The 21087-nt window shown below is 40.0% G+C and overlaps 1 protein-coding gene across 2 annotated transcripts in view; it reads left to right on the top strand.

Annotated features, from left to right (window-relative positions):
- The window catches only part of raph1b (Ras association (RalGDS/AF-6) and pleckstrin homology domains 1b), a 48781-nt gene that overhangs the window by 16223 nt on the left and 11471 nt on the right, over positions 1–21087 (top strand). The window contains exons 3-7 of one of the 2 annotated variants that reach the window (XM_079264163.1): positions 12625–12744; positions 13053–13158; positions 13259–13453; positions 14648–15069; positions 16213–16287. In XM_079264163.1, coding sequence (XP_079120289.1) covers positions 12625–12744; positions 13053–13158; positions 13259–13453; positions 14648–15069; positions 16213–16287 — 918 coding nt within the window. The remainder of the gene's footprint in view (positions 1–12624; positions 12745–13052; positions 13159–13258; positions 13454–14647; positions 15070–16212; positions 16288–21087) is intronic. The other variant, XM_079264164.1, reaches the window with a different exon arrangement.

Here is a 21087-nt window from a genome sequence, read left to right as displayed (position 1 = left end):
AAGCTCTCAGGGTCTAATGTTAAAGGTTTTTTTTAACTATACCTCATATTCATTTCATCTATTTAATTGCATCTGCGTCAAAGTACTGACAGAGATGTAATAAAATTATAAATTGTATTTATCACAGTAAATAAGGGGTGATTGATAACATGGAAATAGAAATAGAAGGGCAGTATGTGCTGTGCTGCAAAAGCAGCTTGAACTTTGAGCAGCTATTCTTCAACACAGTAAGAAGCATCTTAGATGGAGTTTATTTGAATGTCTTTTAGTAGTCTTTAGGATTCAGGTTTCCAGGCTGGTTGAAGGGTTTGAAGCTCCTCTGTGGATCTTTCTGCCTTTTGTTCAGTTTTCTGTCAAGATGATCCCACACTGCTTCAATAATGTGGATGTCCAGGTTCTGTAGGGGGGTTTATGACTCTATAAGACCTGTTGCCACTGACTTTTAGTCCAGTGCTAGTTTAATTTAGCATAAGTCAGCCTTTTCCTCCCAGTCCCCCTTACTTAAAAATGGCATCTCAACTATTTCTGATGAGCCCAGAAGCCTCTTTCAGGTCTTCTTTCCGGTCTTTGTTGGAGTTTCAGTCCTACTTCTTAAGGACATCCCCTTCAGATACTGTATATCACCACAGATAGTTAAGTCCAGGTGACTTACTTTAAGGATACAAAACATGCCATGCTGGTTTGAACCAGGTATTCATCTAATAGCTCTTTTGAAATGACTTTTGGTATAAAACTACCATTTTTTGTCAAACTGTGTCTTTGGCGTTTGCCATAGATGTAACTAAACAAATGGAACAAATGTTTTTGTAACAAACTGGTGGTAACAAAGTGCCTAAAGATGTTATTTAAAAATGTTTGCTCTGCTGCTTTTATATGTAAACACAAACATGACTTATCCTGCTTAGTTAGGTTCCTTTTTGTGTTGGGATGATTCATAGGTCAGTGTTGGATGAATGAAAGAAAAAAGATGAGTGAAAGAAAAGACTTTCAGAAAGGTTTAAGAGTTACGTATGAGAACACGCACATGGTATCGGACTGATACCTCATACTGGTATCTGTATTGGTGTATCCCTTCTCTAAAAGGTTTCTAAAAATCTGGCACCATGGAAACAATGTGTCTCAATTATTTTGCATTGTTTATTGTGAAACATTATTATCTAATAATAAGCATTAATGGTATGTGATATTATACTTAACACGTGAAGCCTGGAGAACGCTGGACTTAAAGGGATGCTGATGACGTCACAAAGCAGCTGCAGCCTGGCTATTGCTGTCGCAATAAGTTAATTAATCGCACAATAAGAAAAAATATGTGCAATAAGTTTGCCTAATGCTATAATATTAATTTGTCTTTCTTTTCTCTATTGCATTTGTTTTATGACAGTCTTAACTAAACACTGCAATACAACAAGCTTCCATCTGCACTTATAACACAACAATCAACTGTGGTTTTCCTAACTGGGAAAAAAAGACCTTAACAAACAGGCTAGCTCCATCTTACCGACAGTCCACCATCACTGGGGTGTTTAACCAGCAGATTAAATACAAACAGGATGGTGTGGACTCAGACAGCGTGGTTGGTAAAGTCATGGTAAAGCCATGCTACCCTTTAATGTTGTTAAAAAGACGACATAGCTAACCAGCTAACGGAGGTAAGTGGGCTAAAGCTAAGTCACGTTGTTAACTGGCTAAAAACCGTGGTTGTTCTTTGTTCTGACTTGAAGCGGGAGATTGGTACCTGTCAGTCAAAAGGACACGCCCCTAAATATGCTGAACTTCGAGATTAAATTACTTTTAAACTGGTGATTTTAAAAAAAAAAATTCACTTCTTCCACAGTTGTCATGAAAGTAAACATGACCTATTAAACCGAAAATGGATTTTTGTACCAGGCTGTAAACATGTTTATTTCTGCTGTGAAGTTGGTCTTCTTAACATGGGAGTCTATGGGGATTTGCTCTGTTTAGTCCCCTAGTGGATGACTGCAGTTTTATGCACTTCCGTATAGGCTTTACTTTTAACCGCCGGAGGTTGCCGCTTGGTCTGACCCAGAGCAGGAGAATGAGGACGACGAACCTGCAGAACTGCACCTTCAAATGAATGCGTCTCAATGGTGTGTTATCACAGTATTTACCCAGAAGTCCATGACCTTATTTAGCTGACCAACTGCAAATACTTAGACAAAATAGACAAGAAAACGTAATAGTGAATAGAGAAAATTAAATAGACCAAAAAATATGACCCAAAAAGAATATAAAGATATATACACTGCATCAGGAGAGAATATATTTATGTTTTCTGCATTTTTAAACCCTTAAAGAGCACAAAAACATGTATTTAAGGGCTAAAAAAAAGTGGATCTTGCAATGATATATCTCCTTTAACAAGGAGATGCAGCAGACTTTTATTCCCCAAAAAGCAAAACACACGATTCTGCTCGTAGTGCTGCACATTTTATCAGACCAGTGGGTGTCTCATCGTTTTTAGCAGGGCATGTTTTTGATGTCTAGCTTGCTGCTCTTGGCAGTCTGCTGCTGCAGTGCTGCATCACGTTTAAAAGTTTGAGTGGCTGTGTCAGAGCCCACTGCAGCAGACCACCTGAGCTGTTTTATGTGGGTTTATAAATGTGTGTGTGTGAAATCTGATATCTTCAGGGAATGAACAAGATTATTGATTTCACATTTGGACAGGAGCCCTGGAGGGAAGCAGGGAAGCCGACGCATCCTCAGTGGTTTTGTGTGCGAAAGCAAAGTGAAGGGAGGATGATCTAACAGAGGGAGAGAGAGACACCCAAATGAGAGAGGAACAGGCTTGACCATGTGTGCGATGCTCGGTGATTAGATAATCATCTTTTCGGATTGTTTCCATATTTGTGAGATTATGAAAATCAAGCGTAGTGATGTGACATTATCACCTTATCTGAGTCATCTCTGCGAGTCTGAGCCAGCTGCATAATGAAGCCTTGTTGTAGCTGCATGTCTGTCTGTGCAAAGATCTGTGCACACGCATGGGTGTTGCCATGGCGATGGCAGCTGAAGTTTGGCTGGCTCTGATACTGGTGAGCTGTTGGTGTCCACACACCACCACCCACCAGTGTGACCATGCATTTCCGCACTCCCTCTCCCCTCCTGTCTCAGTTTCTCCTGCTCTTCCCAGCTGACTCCCTTCCCATCTGTCCACTTCTGACGTCCTCCCTGTCTTTCTCCTCTTTCTGTGCCCCTCCCTCTTAATTGACCAGCTTGACATGCTGGATCTCACCATGCTTGAATGAGTTCGAATGCATTTTGTGGATCCGTGTGTGCATCTGAGTGCAACTCCTCAGCTTCCAGGCTGTTGCTTGTGTTTGACTAATGACATCGGAGCTGTTATTTTGGCCATCAGTTCTCCTCCCCATTATGCTCCATCTAATAGCAGACTGCACTCCTCTATTATTGTATCCATCCATCATCCCTCTGCTGCTGCTGTTTTGTTAACCAGCTCATCTCTGTCTCAGAACAATCCTTCCCTATAATGTGACGTATGTCACTTTTTATTTCACCAGCCTGATGCGCAAAACAAAACAACAATAATAATAGAAAAAAAGGAAAACAGGGTAACATTTGAGGATACACAGCATTTACACATAATTAAAAAAAAAGTTGTTTGTTGAAAAACGCAAGATTCCAAGAACCGATTCCTGATTCAAGAACTGATTCAAAGAACTGATGATAGAAAACATAAGTACTAAATAGACTAAATCTATCTTGCATTTGGTTAAACCGGTGTTGGAGGGATATTAAAATGACCTAATACTTAAGACATGCTTCTCTTCGCCTCACATCTTAGGACACTCAGGTTTATTTGTTTAGCACATTTAATTTACAGAATAATTCAGAGCTTTACATAAAACATTAAAAACATTACAGAGAAGTGAGAAAGAAACATTTAAATGGAGAATTAAACCAAGCTAAAAAGAATAAAAACAATTAAATAGAAATAGAAAAAGTTAAAATAGAGTATAACAACAGAATAAGTACAGCAAGGTACATATCAGGAAGTCTTCAGGAAATGGATCATCATCATCTCTGTTAAAGTACATGTGCAAGTAAAATATTCCACTAGAAAAACCTAAAATAAAAGAGATTAGCTTAGAGAACTAAGCTTGGAGCAAACTCTTTTTTTCTGGTAGTTTGTTCAAGATAACGGGGCATACAAACGAAACGCTGAATCTCTTTTCTCAGGATGGAAAACAGATGATCTTTGTAGACTTTGACTTATATGGAGTCAACAGATCAGATGCATATTTTGGCAAGTACCAGAATATCAATGTATTCACAAGGCACACACTCAAGCTCTCAAGCTTTGTATGGGACCACTGTCCCCTGGTGAGGCAGTAACATAGAGCTTAGTGTTACCAGCACAACTAGGGTATGATATTTTGTTTGTTTCCAAGATCTGGCCAGGTGGGATCATGTAGATTCAGCTTCAGTCCTTGAGGGCCACGATCCTGCAGGTTTTCCATGTATTCCGGTTCCAAAACATCAGACTCAAATTCAGAACTCATTGTGCAGAACTTCATTGGAACCATTTAATGGAAAACCTGCAGGACAGCGGCCCTCAAGGACAGACTTCATACACCACTGATGTAGATGCTGAACAGGCCCGAAGTGGAGCCTTGATGAACTCCACATGTCATATTTGTTGATGTACTTTTATCGTAAAGTAAAGTACATCACTTCCAGCTGTTTGCAAAGTTCTGTTATTTGTCATTTGCTACTGAGAAACTGTACAAGGAATGCTTTTAAGTGCACTTCGGAAAATTAAATTAAACTTCATTAAGAATTTGCAGAAACCTGCCTAAGTGTAAAAGTCACTATATTATTAGCTGTTATCTCAATCACTGGTTTAAAAATTTTTTTTTTTGCACTTCAAAGGAAATAAAAAAGGGAAAATGAAAAGGAAACCTTTTTCTCTTGCTCTTTTCTTAATGCAAACATTAAAGAGTTAACCTGCATCCATCCATCAAAAAAGCAGAGGGTATGATGTCACTTCTTGAGTCAGATTACAGGTCAGCTGAGTTTGCCTGGACAGACACACCCAGTTAAATTCTGGATTTGAGTCAAGCACTTTCTCTTCTGCTTAAAGAGTTCTTTTACTTGCATTCAAGGTCTTTAGCCAATTTTCTCTTTTCTAATTTTCTATTTTTAACGAGCACCATGCACAGTGGCATTGGTTTAACCTGCAAAAAGGGCATGGGATGAAAAGATGACTCGTATTATTACACGCTTGTGTGTTTCCAATCAGATTATATTAGTTTTATATCTAAAAAGCAATGAAAAGGAGAATTAGATAGCAGCAGGCTTTGTTGTTTTCTTTATGACTGACACCACATGTCAGATTACAAGATTCGCTCTAAAGAGCATGCTGGCTTTAAACGGCTTCCCTACAATGTAGGATGTCATTATGATATCTTGACACTTGGCATTTCAGTGTGTGTGTTTTATGGGTTGAGTTTATGGGCAAGGCAGGCTATAACGATACGGAGACACATGTATGCGTAAGACGTGAGTCAAAGCCGGTCAGCCTTGAAGCGTAGTTACCACCAGACAATCTGCTGACATCAAAAGGAGAAGAAGTAAAATGAGACTGTCTAGTACAAGAAAGGTAATTTTAATGTCATACAAAGACCTAGAGAAATTAGTTTTACCATTTTTGTCCCATATAAAAGTCTTTGTTTATGATATTAGGATTGAATATGTCAGAGTTGCTTTGGAAAAGGTGATCACTTTAATTGCTTATTATTTCTTCATGTGATCAACTCAGGATTCACACCTGATTCATTTCATACAAACCTTGAGACTTTTCAGCTTGGCACCGACAAATAACGGACAATATTTCTGGACCATAGTCTGGACAGAGAAGTGGAAACAGTGGAAAAATCTGAACCCGGATTCATTTCTAGATTTAGATTTTTTGTAGTAATTGCCGGAAGTTGCAGAAGACCATTATCCGCTCTGACAGGAAGCTGAGCCATGTAGGACACTGGGAAATGAGAGGAAGTTTTACTCACAATTTGGCCAGATCATATAGATTCCAACTGGGGAAAAATATTTAAAATGCTGTTTCTCTTGAAAGAGGCAGGGCTGGATTAAAAGTGCACAGGCCCCTGGGCCCAGAGTGTTCCAAGGGGTCCCCTTCTCCACCGCAACATTGTGAAAATTGTGAATGATACACTGACACGACATTTTTAACATCTCTCAGCCAGTGAGTCCAAATTGCTTGTGTATGCCCTACGTGGCCCCCAAGTGGGCCCCTGGGCCTGCTCCCATAATGTCCATTGGATAATCCGGCCGTGGAAAGAAGACCAGGTACTTTAGGTGTTCTGATAGTGTTTTCCAGCTGTTAGGAGCATAAAAACTAAACACTCAGAGGTTGGGCCTTGAACTTGTCCAAGATGATCTTAGCAAGTCTTGGTGGCATATATGGTCAGCAGATCAGATATATATTTTGATCCAGAAGCAACAACCGACCTGCACCCTGTTAGCTTAGTTTTAATTTGTAATTTGACGCTGGAAGCCAGTGTTTAAAGTCTGTCCTTAAGGTCACAGTTCTGCATATTTAAGGCGTTTCACACACACCTGAATCACATTAATGGGTCAACATGTGGTCAGAACTTGACATGAAACCTGTAGGACTGCAGCCCCTTGGGACCAACATTGGACACCACTGGTGTAGGACATAAATGAGCCGTTTGGAGTGTGAAAAAAGCTTTTACTTTTATTAGCTATAAATCTTTTTTTCTACCAAGATATCGACCATCCGCCACCATTTCCTCAACATAAATGAGCATTAGTTAGTTCCTCTATGCATAACCTGCACAGGCTGAAAAATGTATGACAATGCATTAAAACGTGTCTGTATTTGTCAGACTTTCATCAAAGCTTTTTGATGCTTTTTGAAACAGTTACTGGGGAACAGTGAAATGGGGGGTATTATTTAGTCATTAGTTCTTTCTTTCACCATGTTTTGTTTCAATCTTCTAACTATTTTGTTTATTACAGCCCTTAACAACTGTACTGCCACCATATGCTAACGGCCCCATGAAGAAGAAAATTGAAAAATTAACTATAAATTTACTGGAATAAAGTCCAACAATGTATAAAATCATCCTGTTGCCGCGACTTTTTTTCTCCTTTTTGTACTCTTACGCTATTCAGAAGCAAGGGAAGCCAAACTCTAACTTAAGCTAGCCCACTAAAGTTAGCTGTTAGCATAATTAGCCGCCTAGTCATCTTGGACATCTTTTGCATCCTTTACTATGTAAAAAATTAAACTGATGTGTCCATTTCCCCACATCTAATCAGCAGGATTTTAAACAACAGGTTAAGGAGCAGTTTGAACTGTTTACTTCTATTCCTAGTCAACCTTTGCCACCAGACTCTCTTAGTGTCCCTTTAAGTGCGCTATGATGTGATGTTTATTTGCATCCAACTTCTGAGTACAGATAATTTGAAAGATGAAGGAAGCTTTGTTTGAATGATTCACTGTTTTCCAAGGTGGAGAGACTGGTGAGTGCCAGTGGACAGATGCCTGGTTTTATTAGCCTCTTCAGTTCCCATTACACACACACACAAAATGTGGCAAGGCGGAGTATTTGATCCAGAAATAGTCTATTTAGAAGTACTCGATGGAAACAGCAAGCCATCTGGGAGTATGTGGCCACAATAGTGTTTACACAGCCACGGTCATATTCCACGTCCCAGCCCTCCTATTTCCCGTGTGACTGAAATATGAAAGGATTTATTTGTAACTCAAATGTTATGAACTGTTCATTATTTGATTGTCAACTGGAAACAGTCATGGGACTGGGCAGTCAATTTTCATGTTGCACAAATTCATCCAGAATTTCTGTTTGTTTCATAAAGTCAAATGTAGTTCAGCAACCACGTAAGATGAAGAAAATCTCCCAAACTGAGCTTTTCTACACTGATTTACCACAATTAAACCTGAATGTAGTGTCTTAATCATAATAACTGCTACACTTGCCTGTTGCATTTCTAAACTACTGCTACTATTTTCATGCTGAGCATGTAATGTGTTTGTTAAGTCCAGATGCAGTTTAATGTGAACCAAATGAACAGCAGTACTCTGTCCCCATCACGCAAACTGAATTAAGAAGGAGCCAGCCAAGGAAACCTAATCCGACCTATGATGTAATTTCATGCTCTCTTCATAATTCTGCTGCATGCAGATCTCTTGTGTGACTAGGTCTGCACATTTTTATCCAAAAGAAAAAGGGCCCAGTTGACTCATTTCCTCATGTTCTTATTGGAAGCTCGGGTTATTTCCATTTTATACACACACCAGTTGTTTGCTTTTGATCTTTAACATCTCGGAGAGATCAAATGCAGAGGACGTATTTCCCCAGGAGGATTCATGTTCATCAGTGATTTGATCTGGAATATCTCTGTCATGCACCAGAAGTCTGCAGCTTGGTGTGACTACATTTGTGTCACATTTGGTGTGAAAATAGCCATCGGGCAGCTTATGTCCCTTCATGTGACCTGATATGTGACAAGAAGTCAGCGAGTTCGTAGGCCAAGTGATTATTCTCCTACGTTTCCAGTTAACCTACTTTCTAAGCAGCACAACAGAGTTTGCTGGAATCAGATTAAAGCGCGATACACACGTGGTCTGCTGTTGACAAAACAAATTGTGAATATTTAAGAAAAAGATCCAAAGATGGCACATGCCTTGTAGTTCTTGCTTTTTTCAAAGAACAATGCAAAGTCTTCATCTGCTCTCTTTTCCAATCCTCTGGACACTCTTTGAACTGAATGGCTAAAGATAGATACGCCTTCCTCACCATCCTACTTCTCCCACCTTATCAGTACCAGATACTTTAAGACTTACAGTAATCTGTTAACCCAGCACTTTTTACACCATGTAGACTTGATCAATATAAAAGTGGCATCATCTGAGAAGACAACAGTCTTGTTTTGTTATGAGAGGTAAGGCATCATATGATTCAAGCTAGAAAGTGGTTAATCTACTTAAGGCAGCTTTTATATAAACCTACAATGCAAAGTCAATTTGAAACTTTGAGCTCTGAAAATGTCCATAATCTTCTCAAACTCTTGCTTAGATTCTATCACACGAATGCTAATCTCCAAAGTTCATGTGTGATGCGTTTCTGTATAATATCTCAAACTGTTTGGGGTCGTTCAGAGATGGTCAAGTTTCTAAATCACCCCCACTTTATATTCTTTTCCACAGTTCACTAACAATCCCCTCACTCTGACTCATGTCTGTGAGCAAGAAGGTTGAATTTTTACAAACATGCCAGTATAACTATTCCTGGAGTTAGTCACATCCATTGTGCTGATTGGTTAATCAGTGGTTTGCTCATATGACTCAGTAGAATCACTTATTTACTTAAAAATGTTCGATGTGGCGATGACCCCAAAACAACAACCAAAAAGAGACTGAACTAATGAAGACATGGTCAAAGGCACCATTATGCTTTATTTATTTATTTATTTTATATATAATTTTTTTTTTTTTAATTAATAAAAAAAACAAAGGCACCATTCTGGATTATACCTTTATGGCTTTTTCATCGCTCTTTTCTCCTCTTTAGAATTTCCTCCAGAAATCTACAACTGGACTTCTTGTTCAGCGTGTGTTAAAAGTAAATTTTCCTTTTTTTTTGCAATCTCTTTGGATGTTTTTGTGATTTCTTTTTTCCCCCTTTTATATTTTATTCAAAGTGTTTTTCTTTTTAAACATTAAAATAGCTTTTAAAAAGATGGATTATGTTGCTAGCTTTCATTACTAGTTTGTTTTCATCAGCCAGAAGTGATTTATTTATCATGCCTATCCAGGATCCTGTTTTTCTATTCATTTGACTTCAACTCTTTATTAAAATGTCTGGGCTCTTCTGCCTTTATTTCTCTGATTTTATCCATCTGTTTTGGCTGTGGGAACTTGCATCTCAAGCATCCCTGCTGCTCTGCAGGAAAACTGTGCATCCTCTCTCTTTCTCAATGCTGCAACATCAGCAATAAATGAAAATTCTTTTCTCAAAAAAATATAAAGGCTACAGAAAGAGACTCCCAACAGGAAGGCCTTTGACCTTTAATCTTTCAACCTAAACCCCTGACCCACTCAGCGGTGGCAGGAGACAGATGAACGTTGGTCATGCTCAGATAAGATGCAGGAACCATGCAGTACATGAGGGAAAAGGCCAAGGCTGGCATTTGCTTTGTGATAATGGTTCTACATATGTGCGCGCACACACAACCACAAACACAGAGTTCTCTGCTATGCTTGTGTCTCGCTTGGGTCATGCTCCATAAGCTTAAAAGCAGGGCCTCAGGTGGTAATTCACTTAAACCTGCAGCAGGATCTCCTGTTGAGGCTCTGATTCCATTAGGACGACATTAACTGAGCTATTTTCGAAAAAGAGGATTGTTTATGAGGAGGAATCTTCCTTTCTTTTTTTCTATGTTTGTTTTTATGCTGTTTGCATGTGGACCAGCTGTAGCTACAGCATACTGCCTGTGTTTGTGGGCTTTACTAAAACAAATGTGTGAAGAACCCCAGGCTGATTGCTAGTTAAACACATCAGTAAAAGTGCACCTCAGTGAGTCATTCTGTGCTGGTGTTTACATTCAGAGACACCTCAGAGAACATGTTTTTGAACATAATGGAGGATCATTTTAGGTATTAAGTTATCTTTTTGTCATTTCCTCTTTAAGTCTGCCTCCAGTGAGCAGTGACGTCACAGCGGAGATGCTCTTCTTTTATTATGCACACAATTACATGTCTGTGACCCCTGTGGAGCTAAATGAGAGTAATTTATAACTTTTGTTTACTGGTAAACCTTTGGGTCATGTAGGTGGATGTAAGGGTGAAGGAATCACTTACTGACAGCCCCCTGAGCTCCTCCTTTGACCCACAAGTCCCTCCCCTTCCCAGTAAGTGGCATGGATAAAACCGGAGGACAACTTACACGGAGCGGGTCATAAGGGAAATGAGGAATTCTGCACATCCAGCCTATTTCCTGTTCTAACTCCCACACACGTTCGTGAGAGCATGGGTGTGATTTCCAGCACACACACATACATTTGGTTGGCTTATGTTCAGTGTTCAGACCAATCTCCTCAACAAAACGACAGGCTGTGTTTGTCGTGTTTAATGGCTCTGCCGAAGCAGGAAGCTGTCCGTCATCGTCGCTGTAACAAGCATCCTTCATCTGCTGCGTGTGTGTGTGTGTGTGTGTGTGTGTTTGTCTTCATCCAACCAGTTTATTAGCTTGGTTTATCACCAGCTTTTATTACTTTGTAATAATACAGCAATTTCTTCAAGTATTCAGCAGAACCACAAAGGCGTGGACACACAAACCCTCATACACAGTCACACTTTACTGGATCAAAAGAACAAGGGTCATCAAAGGGGTTAATCCTTGTTTGGTACAGTCCCCACTAGCGACTGACACCACATAGCGTGGATAACAGGAAGGAATGACACCCTCTGAAAACATCAATGGGATTACTTGGGAATATTCCATCCAGCTGGACTGTAGCAGGGGCGCAGGACCAAGAAAGGGGCTCACTCCAGGGGAAGAATACACTCCGGATCAGTTTGTTTTTACCATCCAGAAATACTTTGGTCTTGCATATTTCCCTTGTAGGTGAAACTGGAAGTATGCAATAAGCAAATCTTTGTGTTTGTGCTTCCTCTGGCATCCAACCAGACATCACAGGCTGCGCTTGATCACCCTTCCTCCTGATTAGATAACCTACTTCTAGAGCACATTCTTGTGAATTTATTCATTCCTTCAGGTTTGACTACTGCAGTTTGTAGCAATATCAGCTGTCGCAGATGCTACAACTAAATCGAGAGAGATGCAACGTTCTTGAAGTTTAATCTCTTATTTTTGTCTGTTGTTTTGAGGTTGTTAATGTTTTGTCTACAGATTGGTGCCCTTGAGTTTTTGCTTTACTGGCTCGTATTGCTACTGGAAACACAAGATAATGGAGAAATTTGTGAAAATATTAGATTGGTTGGAGCTTAGATGAGAGATTTGCTGTTTTTTGTCGATATTCTGTCATAAAACAGTCATTTTTGTCATAAGATTCTTGTCAGCCCTCCTTTTTGTCCACTAGAGGGAGCACTGCCATCACCTTTGCACAAAAACAGCTGCAGCCTCACAACAACCAGGCTGGATAGTCCAAAATACATGATATGGTATCACCGCATCCTGTGACGCTGATTGATATTTTCCTCATGATTTAGCTCCGACTTACTGATTTAAATGAGGATGTAGTGGTGGTTTTTGCTACCCAGGGGAAGATGCCTTGCTCCTCCTCCTCTTCTTCCTTACTAGGCTCTGGGTGTGTCAGATGTGAACAGCACATGAGACATTACAGGGCATTCCATTGATCACAAGGCACAGGGTGCCCGCTAGGGGGTCCACAAGCGGTTGTCATGGCAACAGGCAGTGAGATTCGTATGGTCTGAGTTTTTTTCGTTTCCCCTTCATCTCCTCATTTAGATCATCCTTGTTTTGTGGGTGTGTGACTTGAAAGCATGTGAATTTATGTGTCATGTGTCTGCTTTTGTGTGTGTGTGTGTATCCGCAGATGGAACAGGTATCAGATGATGAACTGGATCATGCAGCTGAGGAGGACAGCGACAAGGAGGACCAGGATCTGGACAAGATGTTTGGAGCCTGGCTGGGAGAGCTGGACAAGCTCACACAGGTCAACACATGTGCACGCAAACAGGGTGGTGGCGTTACACACACACACACAGAGACTCGCACAGGTAGAAGAGCACAGACAAAGAAGGAAGGGGATGTATCCATAGCAACCGTACCACTGCTAATCCTGTCTCTCAGCTTGTATCCTAGCAACTTCCCTCCCACCCTTCACTGTATGTTGTGCATATCTTGTAGGTCCGTGTGTGTGACTAAGGAGTCTCGCAGACAGACATGGTTGTTAAGACGCTGTGCTTTAACTGTATTGTCAGGATGTTCTCCTCATGTTCTGCTTGTGTGCGCGCGCTGTAGAGTCTGGATGACGGCAGGCCGCAGAAAGCGCTGCAGAAACCGCCTCTCAGGCAGGAGACAAACATGGCCAACTTCTCATACCGCTTCTCAATGTATAACATAAATGGTGAGACCTCACTCATCTTATTCAGTGTGGGGGAAAAAAACTACAAAAACTGCTCATTTAAATCATTTAATCTCCCCTCTGCCATGTTTGCTCCTTCCAGAGGCTTTAAACCAGGGAGACACAGTGGACTTGGACGCTCTGATGGCTGACCTGTGCTCCATCGAACAGGAGCTCAGTACCATCTCCAAACCAAATTCAACCTCTAGGGGCCAGAACAAAGGCCAGCAACGGGCCCCTGGGGGACGCAGTGCCAGCACCAAGCACACAGGCACCAGTGGAGGGGGAAGTAGTGGAGGTAAATCTGCTGATTTGTGCCCATTTAGAATAGTGTTTCATGCTGTTTTAAAATGTCCTTTTGCAGTTTTTTTTTCTTTCTTTTAATATGTTGCATGTCTTTTTGTAAAAGCCAAAGTCCACACTAAAGGAAGTTTTTCTTTCCCACAGAATTCACCATGAAATATATTTAATAAAGTTAGTCACCAAGCTAATTTAGCACACTTCAAAGAATCAGCCCACTTAGCATTTAGCACTGATTTACTGATCAACTCGCCAATGAGTGCAAACTGGCCTTCAAGTACATAAAAATGAGTTACTTATTTTATTTCAGATTAAAAGTTCAAAATTTTTAGTTCCCAGTCTGAGAAATCATTTTAAGGCGCACAAAAATAGACAATCCTCAGCAGCCTCCATGTTTTAAGACACTGCATTAAAAAAAGAAACAGATAATTACAACTGCAGAAGTTAGCTTACGCTACTGTTAGTTACATCATGGTGTTTATATGTGCAAAACACTGACTTAGGTGATGTTATAAACTTGTATTCCTGTTAATAGCTTGCCCGATCAGCCAGCAAATCCTGTTAATTATCAGAGTTGCAAATAGAACCCTGTTATTTCAGGTGCTACTTCATCCTCACCTCTAAACTCATCCAGACTTATCTTTTGCTGGGAATTGGAGAAAAATGGACATTTTTCTAACTGATGTACTGATATGTGCTGAAAGGCTATGACGATATGCTTTTGTCCCGGTTCGATTTGATTCCAATTTTTTGGATGTCGATTTGATTTAAATTGCGATTCTCACAATTTTTCGATATTTCTGATTTTTTTTTTATTAAAACAAAAAAAAATGTACAAAACACATTTTACTAGTCATTTCTCTTGATTTCAAGAGAACACAGTAGCCAGACCATCATTCTGATGCTATAATACCCAAGAAGACAAGTAAAAAGATCAATAAAAACAATAAAAATGAGAAAGAAAAATTATAATTAATTTTTATTTATTTGGGGAAAAAAATTATTTTTTAACAAAAAAATCTATTTTAAAATTGTGAATCAAAAAATCCCAAAATATTTGATTTTCCCACCCCTAATGTGCAGCATAGCCAACAGTAAAGGTGTCATGAATGCTGCGATATCCATGTTTCGAGTCCTCTCCTGCGTGAACTGCTACGTTCCACCAGTTGAACTGTTCAACCTTCTCCAACAGGAAGTTCCAGTAGCAGTACCCGAGCATCGCCAGCCAACACGGTACGAGGTGGAAGTGTCAACTCCCGCCCCGCAGCCTCCAATATCTCCCTGGATGACATCACCTCCCAGCTGGAAAGGGCCTCTCTCAGCATGGACGAGGCAGCACGGCAAACGTCATCATCGTCCTCATCATCATCATCATCTTCAGTTTCCTCCACCACCCTCCGGCGGCCCTCGTCCGGCGGCAGCCAGCACCGGCGGACAGGCTCAGTGGGTGCGGTCAGTGAGCAGGAAGCACCGTCTCAGCGGTCCAGTGTAAATTCAGCATGTGCCTCAGCTTCCAGCATGGACTCGTTGGACACGGATAAAGTGATGATGGGGGGAGAGGTGGAGCCCCACAGCAGCCCAAGCACACAAGGACAGAACCAGACCAGCACAGAGGTATGACCAGCACTCAAATACACTAAAATATACTAGTTTTATCAGCTTGATTCAGTTTCTGAATCAGAAAAAATTCAGAAAATCTCGGATCAGCTGAGTTGGCTCAAATCCACCACGTTGCATGGATAACCCGACCAGCCTGTGTGTTGTGCTTCAGACAGTCTCACCAAATACATTGTAATCTGAAGCGTCTTAGATTACAATGTGAACACCTACCTTCTCTGAACTCCTTTGTTCTCTCACTAAGCAAACTGGCTCTCTAACAAAAGCTAAATATCTTCTAAACTTTAGTTAAGATGTCTTTAACCTGCTTTACACTCAGCGAATCACAGCTAATGCTTTGCTTAGAACTCATGAAGCTAAAGAAAGAAAAGAGGAGTTGAGCATTAGACCAGACCAGCTGAGAAGAAACATGTATTGCATGTGCCCTGCCACCCCTTTGCATGTGTTTTATGTTTTCTCTGTGTTTGCATCCTTCTCTATATCATTGGCCACTTTCCACACACACCTTGCCTGCACGTCCTGACTTACCCAGCATGTCACACTGCGACGGGCCAATGGTAACCCGGCCAGGCGGCAGCTTGACTTCACCTCACGGGAGGGTGAAATGGATCGGGCCACTGTAAGTGCATGCCAGGCTGCAGATTTAACTTTTTAAGATTGTGATACGTGCATTTGTTAAAGATGATTTTTGTCAATTTTGAGCAATTTTCTCCTCACTTGCAACAGTTTTTTTGTGCGCAGTTTTTGTTCTGTAAGCATGCAGCCCTGAGTATTTCAGTGCAGAGTGAAAAAGCCGTCGACTAGATGTCATCTTGCTGTCCAGAATGATGAGTGTTATTTGTGTTTTTTTTTTACAGTCAGATCCAAAGCAGTGACTGCATATCTTCAGTTCTTGTCACAATCGTTGCTTCTTTACCCACAGCTGCAGCTAATGACAAGCACAACTGCTGAGCACTTCATTTATGGATCTTCTGCTCGCTTCCACGCTTTATTTAAAAACAAAATCAAAATACCTGCAATTAATAAGCCTCAAAGAATCATCTGGCACTGACTTTTCTATGTGTTGTCTCTTCTTCTGCTCTTCTTTTTTTTTTTTTTTTTTTTTTTTTCTTTCATCCCAACCCCTACTCTTCGCCCAAGCATTCCTATCTGGACCGAGAAACTTCGCTCATTCTGAAAAGCATAGCTGGAAAGCCTTCTCACCTCCTGACCAAGGTGACTTCCTCATACACTCGCTGATCTGTGTGTGTGTTTGTTTCTGTATGGGCGAGTGTGCTGCTCCTCTTTTCTGCTCTGCATGTCTTTCTGCGAAACAATCCACTTTTTTTTTTCTTTTTTTTTTTTTTTATAAAGGAAACTCTTGAAAAGCAGCCTGCAGTCTGACTCAGGTTTTTATCAGTTTATTTAAAAGGTGACATGTTTGCACCAGTGGAAGCTCCCAGTCTCTCTGTCAGGATCTGATCTGTTGTGTGAATAAAAATAAATACCAAGCACAGGATCACATAAACCATTTAAGACTTATATTTGATTAAAATTTGTATGGGAACATGTAACACTATTACATGATGCGTATTTTTAATTCACTTCATAACACACAAACTTCCACATGATCCTGTATAACAGATTTAAAGGTGGAGTATGTAAGATTTTCAATATTTTCAAAATAAATTAACTAATAAAATAACTACTATACGTTGTTAAATTACAAGTTTAATTAATGACAAATGACAAATGACTGGTAGGCAAACATTTAAGAAGGGTCTTTGTTATTTGTTATTTGTTATAAACACATCAAATGTGGACAGACTGGAACCTACATGTTTAAAAAAAACTAATTATGATTGTAGTTTTTTTTTTTTTAGTTAATTTATTTTGAAAATATTGAAAATCTTACATACTCCACCTTTAAAGCATGGAATAAGTTTTTAATAACTGCAAATATATACACCATTTGTATCTTTACGTAGGAGATCGTCTTTCTAAAGCCAAATGAGACCAAAGCTCTTCCAGATCCAGTTCCACGTTAACATGGGAGCCTTTCTTTGATATCACCTTAGCGCTCTCATCCGCTAAACTTATAAATCTGTGATTGTTTTCCGCCATGATATCTCTGAAAATACCAAAACTGCTTCCTAAAGTTGCCGTTTGGAGGTCTACTGCTGCCCACCCTCATAGATCTTGGTCAATACACCATGAGTTTTTCTCTATTTAAACCCTTTAGCAGCTAAACATTTAGTGGTATGTCATCTTTATTGCAGGAGATAGTCTTTGCATTGTTTGCATATTTTGCAAAGATTCATTTTAAAGGCAGAGTATGTAAGATTTCAAGGCGATTCTTTCCACCACCAGGTGGCAAACACCAGGTCGTGAGCAAAACCACAAAACTGCTACCTCCACAAATGACCACATGTTGGCAGTAATGAGCAAAACTCACCCCTCACCCCTCCTCCTTGCCAGCTCCAATGAGGGCAGGAATCGCTTGTGAGCTGTAGCTCAGAGCCGCTCTGCAATAAATGGGCTTATACTCCCCCTACTGGTGAAAAAGAAGTACTTTTCTTTTTACTGGTCAGAAAACATTCAAGAAGGGTCTTTGTCATTAATTAAACTTGTAATTTAATAACGCATCAAGTATGGACAGACTGGAACCTACATGTTTAAAAAACTATCTAATTATGATTGTAGTTATTTTTTTTAGTTAATTTCTTTTGAAAATATTGAAAATCTTACATACTCTACTTTTAACATCTTCAGGCACGCTAAAAGATCTTACCATCACACCCCCTTCATTCCATTCAATTCAGTAAACTTTATTGTCATTGCACAAGTGCAACGAAAATGACTTAACAGCTCTCATGTTAAAATGATTAAAGAAATAAATAAATACATATAAATAAATAAGACTCAGAAACAATACTATAAAAAACAAGCACTATTAATGAGATAAGATAATGCTAAAAAAATTGACATTGTTTCACAGGCTCTAAAACGGCAGCTAAGATTTATTGTTTTGTGGAAACAGAGTTCAGGGATGCAACAGCTCTGGGATAAAAACTGTCTTTCAGCCTGTTCGTTCTTGTTTTAATCATCCAGAAGCTTCTGCCTGGGGGCAACAGTTTAAAAAGATAGTGACCACGGTGGGAGGGGTCTCTGAGGATACTCTGGGCTCTCCTGAGACAGTGTGAGTTGTAAAGGAGAGCCCAGAGTATCCTCAGATTTATTCCCATGTGAAATGTCACTCTTTGGCCCTGTGATGGACTGGCGAGCTGTCCAGGGTGTACTCTGCCTTTCGCCCAAAGACTGCTGGGATAGGCTCCAGCTTCCCTGCAACCATGAATTGGATTAAGCGGTTTGGAAAATGAATGAATGAATGAAATGTCACTCTATGACCAGATTCCTTGTTGGGACATGGTGGCCATCCATCAACCATCCAGAACTCCATCTGTAGACCATCCAGTGTAGCACGCCATTCATCAGTGATGAAAATGTATTTCTGAGCCCACTGCAAATGTTCCTCTGTGGAATCTGATCGGAAACTGAGAGGCACCAGAGGAATGAAAACAGTATTTGTATCATTTATTTGTGACAGAATTTACCAGAAATTTCTATGCAAAATACTGATGGTGGATGTCAGCATTAGCTTGAAAGAGACCTTCCTTGCAAAGCTTTCATCTGAAAGAACCAGTTTGCCGTCCCAGTCACACAAACAATTTTACCTTTTAACAAGACTTTGCATTATTGAACATTTTTCATTTGTAGAAAGATCCATCTTTTCCCACATACTGCATGGAAACTCATTCAGTCATCCTAACCACTTAGTCTGACGAAGGGTCACAGGGAAGCTGTCTTTGGGTGAAAGGCAGGGTACACCATGGACAGCTCGCCAGTCCATCGCAGGGCCACACAGAGACAAACCACCAGTCACACTCACTGATTTAGAGTAACCAATTAACCTAACATGTATGTCTTTGGATGGTGGGAGGACGCCGGAGAGAACCCACGCACACAGGGAGAACATGCAAACTCCACACAGAAAGGCCACTGACCAAACCGCGCCCCAGCCGAGTATCGAACCAGCGACCTTCTTCCTGTGATGCTGCATGGAAACTGACTTGGTTTATGACACAAGTCTAAACCAGACACAAGACTAAGTCTTTTCCCTTTAACAAAGCTGACCTGGTAAACTAATGATCAGACCTGTCTGAGATTGTTATCAGTGATCTAAACACGAGGAGAAACAACACGACAAGCTACATTTCCCACAGAAAAACTAAAACCCAAATGTTTCCCTGAAATCCAACATGCAGAATCAACTTTTGTTTATCTTTTGTTTGTTTGTTTGGAAAAGGTTATGTATATCTTGTATAGGTTAAGTGCATGAGAATACCATTCTTTTTTCATCTCTTTATTTATTTTTTATTTATTTAATTTATTAATTTCACACTTGATACCGCACAACCTCACATCACAACAAAACAGAGAAAAAAAAACACCTTATTGCACCACCATGATAGAAAAGGAGCAGGAAGAAGTAAAAACTTATACCTGCCCCTTTTTACAAAAAAAAACACACAAGTAAATGGTCCGTTAGCCAATTACTTGACAATACACCCCCAATACTTTAAGAAAAAAAGATACATAAACAAGTGATAGATAAATAATCACACTCTTTGTTAATCAACACAATATCTGTCATTCACTTAATCCATACATCAGTTTGCATATTACCAGAGTAGTCTCGATAGCTACGTGCTTCCACATGAATCATACAGCTGTATGTGGTGTTCTGGTCTATTTTCCTTCATTTTCCTGCCTCTGCATGCTGCTGGCTTTTGATTTTCATCCTTCCTTCATAAAGAAATGAAACTATGAGGAGAGCAGCAGACATTTATAAAATATATTTGTTTAGCACATCCACAGTTTGTTAATTAAGTTGTATTAATGAGCAGTAAGTTATTTAACAGCCTGTATCCGAACACTTAGAGCAGGGGTGTCAAACTGCAGTCCTGGAGGGCCGGTATCCTGCAGGTTTTTGTTGTCTCCAACACACACCTGACCGACACCCAAACAGGTTGACAAGAAGCTGCTGGATCCATTTGATTTGAATCAGCTGTGTTGGTGGAGGGAAACAACAAAAACCTGCTGGATTCCGGCCCTCGGGGGGGGTGTACTATTTGTGCTGTATTAAGGTGGTTTAACGGTTAGTTTATGCTTTTTATGATCTCTCCAGACTGTGCTAAACTGGCTGGAGAGAGCTCAGAGAAGAGACAGGATGCAGAATGGATGCCAAATTAGGCTGAAAATATACTTACTTGTGATTAAATCTATGATTATCATGGCTTCCTTGTATATTTTGTGTTTGTTGGAAGGATTGTGCACACGACACATTAGGTGCAGTGTAGAAGCCAATTTGACTGGATCAACAGCAATAAAAATGGCAGAAAGTTTAAAAAACAAGACATGGCAGGCTGATGTAACATCTATTATACTGGTGCTTTCGTGTTTTTTTTCTGCTGTGAGATGAATATGTTTCTAGTCTTGTTTACACCCTGCTAATTCAGCAAGTCTATCCAAAGTTGTCAATGCGTCCCCTAGTGGAATCAGCCAGCACAGTACGCAGGTATGCGAGTCATTACGGCTACAAGGGACCTGTTTATGTGAATGTGAGGTTAAACAGGAAGTACATTTTCAGTCTGGGTCTCTGTTAGGGAGCACCAAAGTACAAAAACCTGCAAAAATTCAATAGTGTAGTATTAACATACATCTGTTTTTACAACTTAAGTGTGTTTCACAAGAAGCAGTTTAGGGCTATTAAGAATGAGAATGGTGTTATTTAAAAGCAGGCGATGACCATAATTATTGTCTTGATTTGGCATGAAAGATTAGCAAAAGAAATTAATGTAGTCAACTAATACCGGAGAAAATCATTGAACCTATTGAACCTATTGTTCCTCAAAGAATTTCACTAAAAATTATCCATGTTTTGGGGTTTTTTTCTGAAGTGCATAATATCATTAA

This window comes from Telmatherina bonti (assembly GCF_933228915.1).
Source record: "Telmatherina bonti genome assembly, chromosome: 24".
In the NCBI taxonomy this organism is placed as follows: Eukaryota; Metazoa; Chordata; class Actinopteri; order Atheriniformes; family Telmatherinidae; genus Telmatherina; species Telmatherina bonti.
Note: the sequence above shows the minus strand (reverse complement) of the source record. Positions and strands in the feature narration are given on the sequence as shown.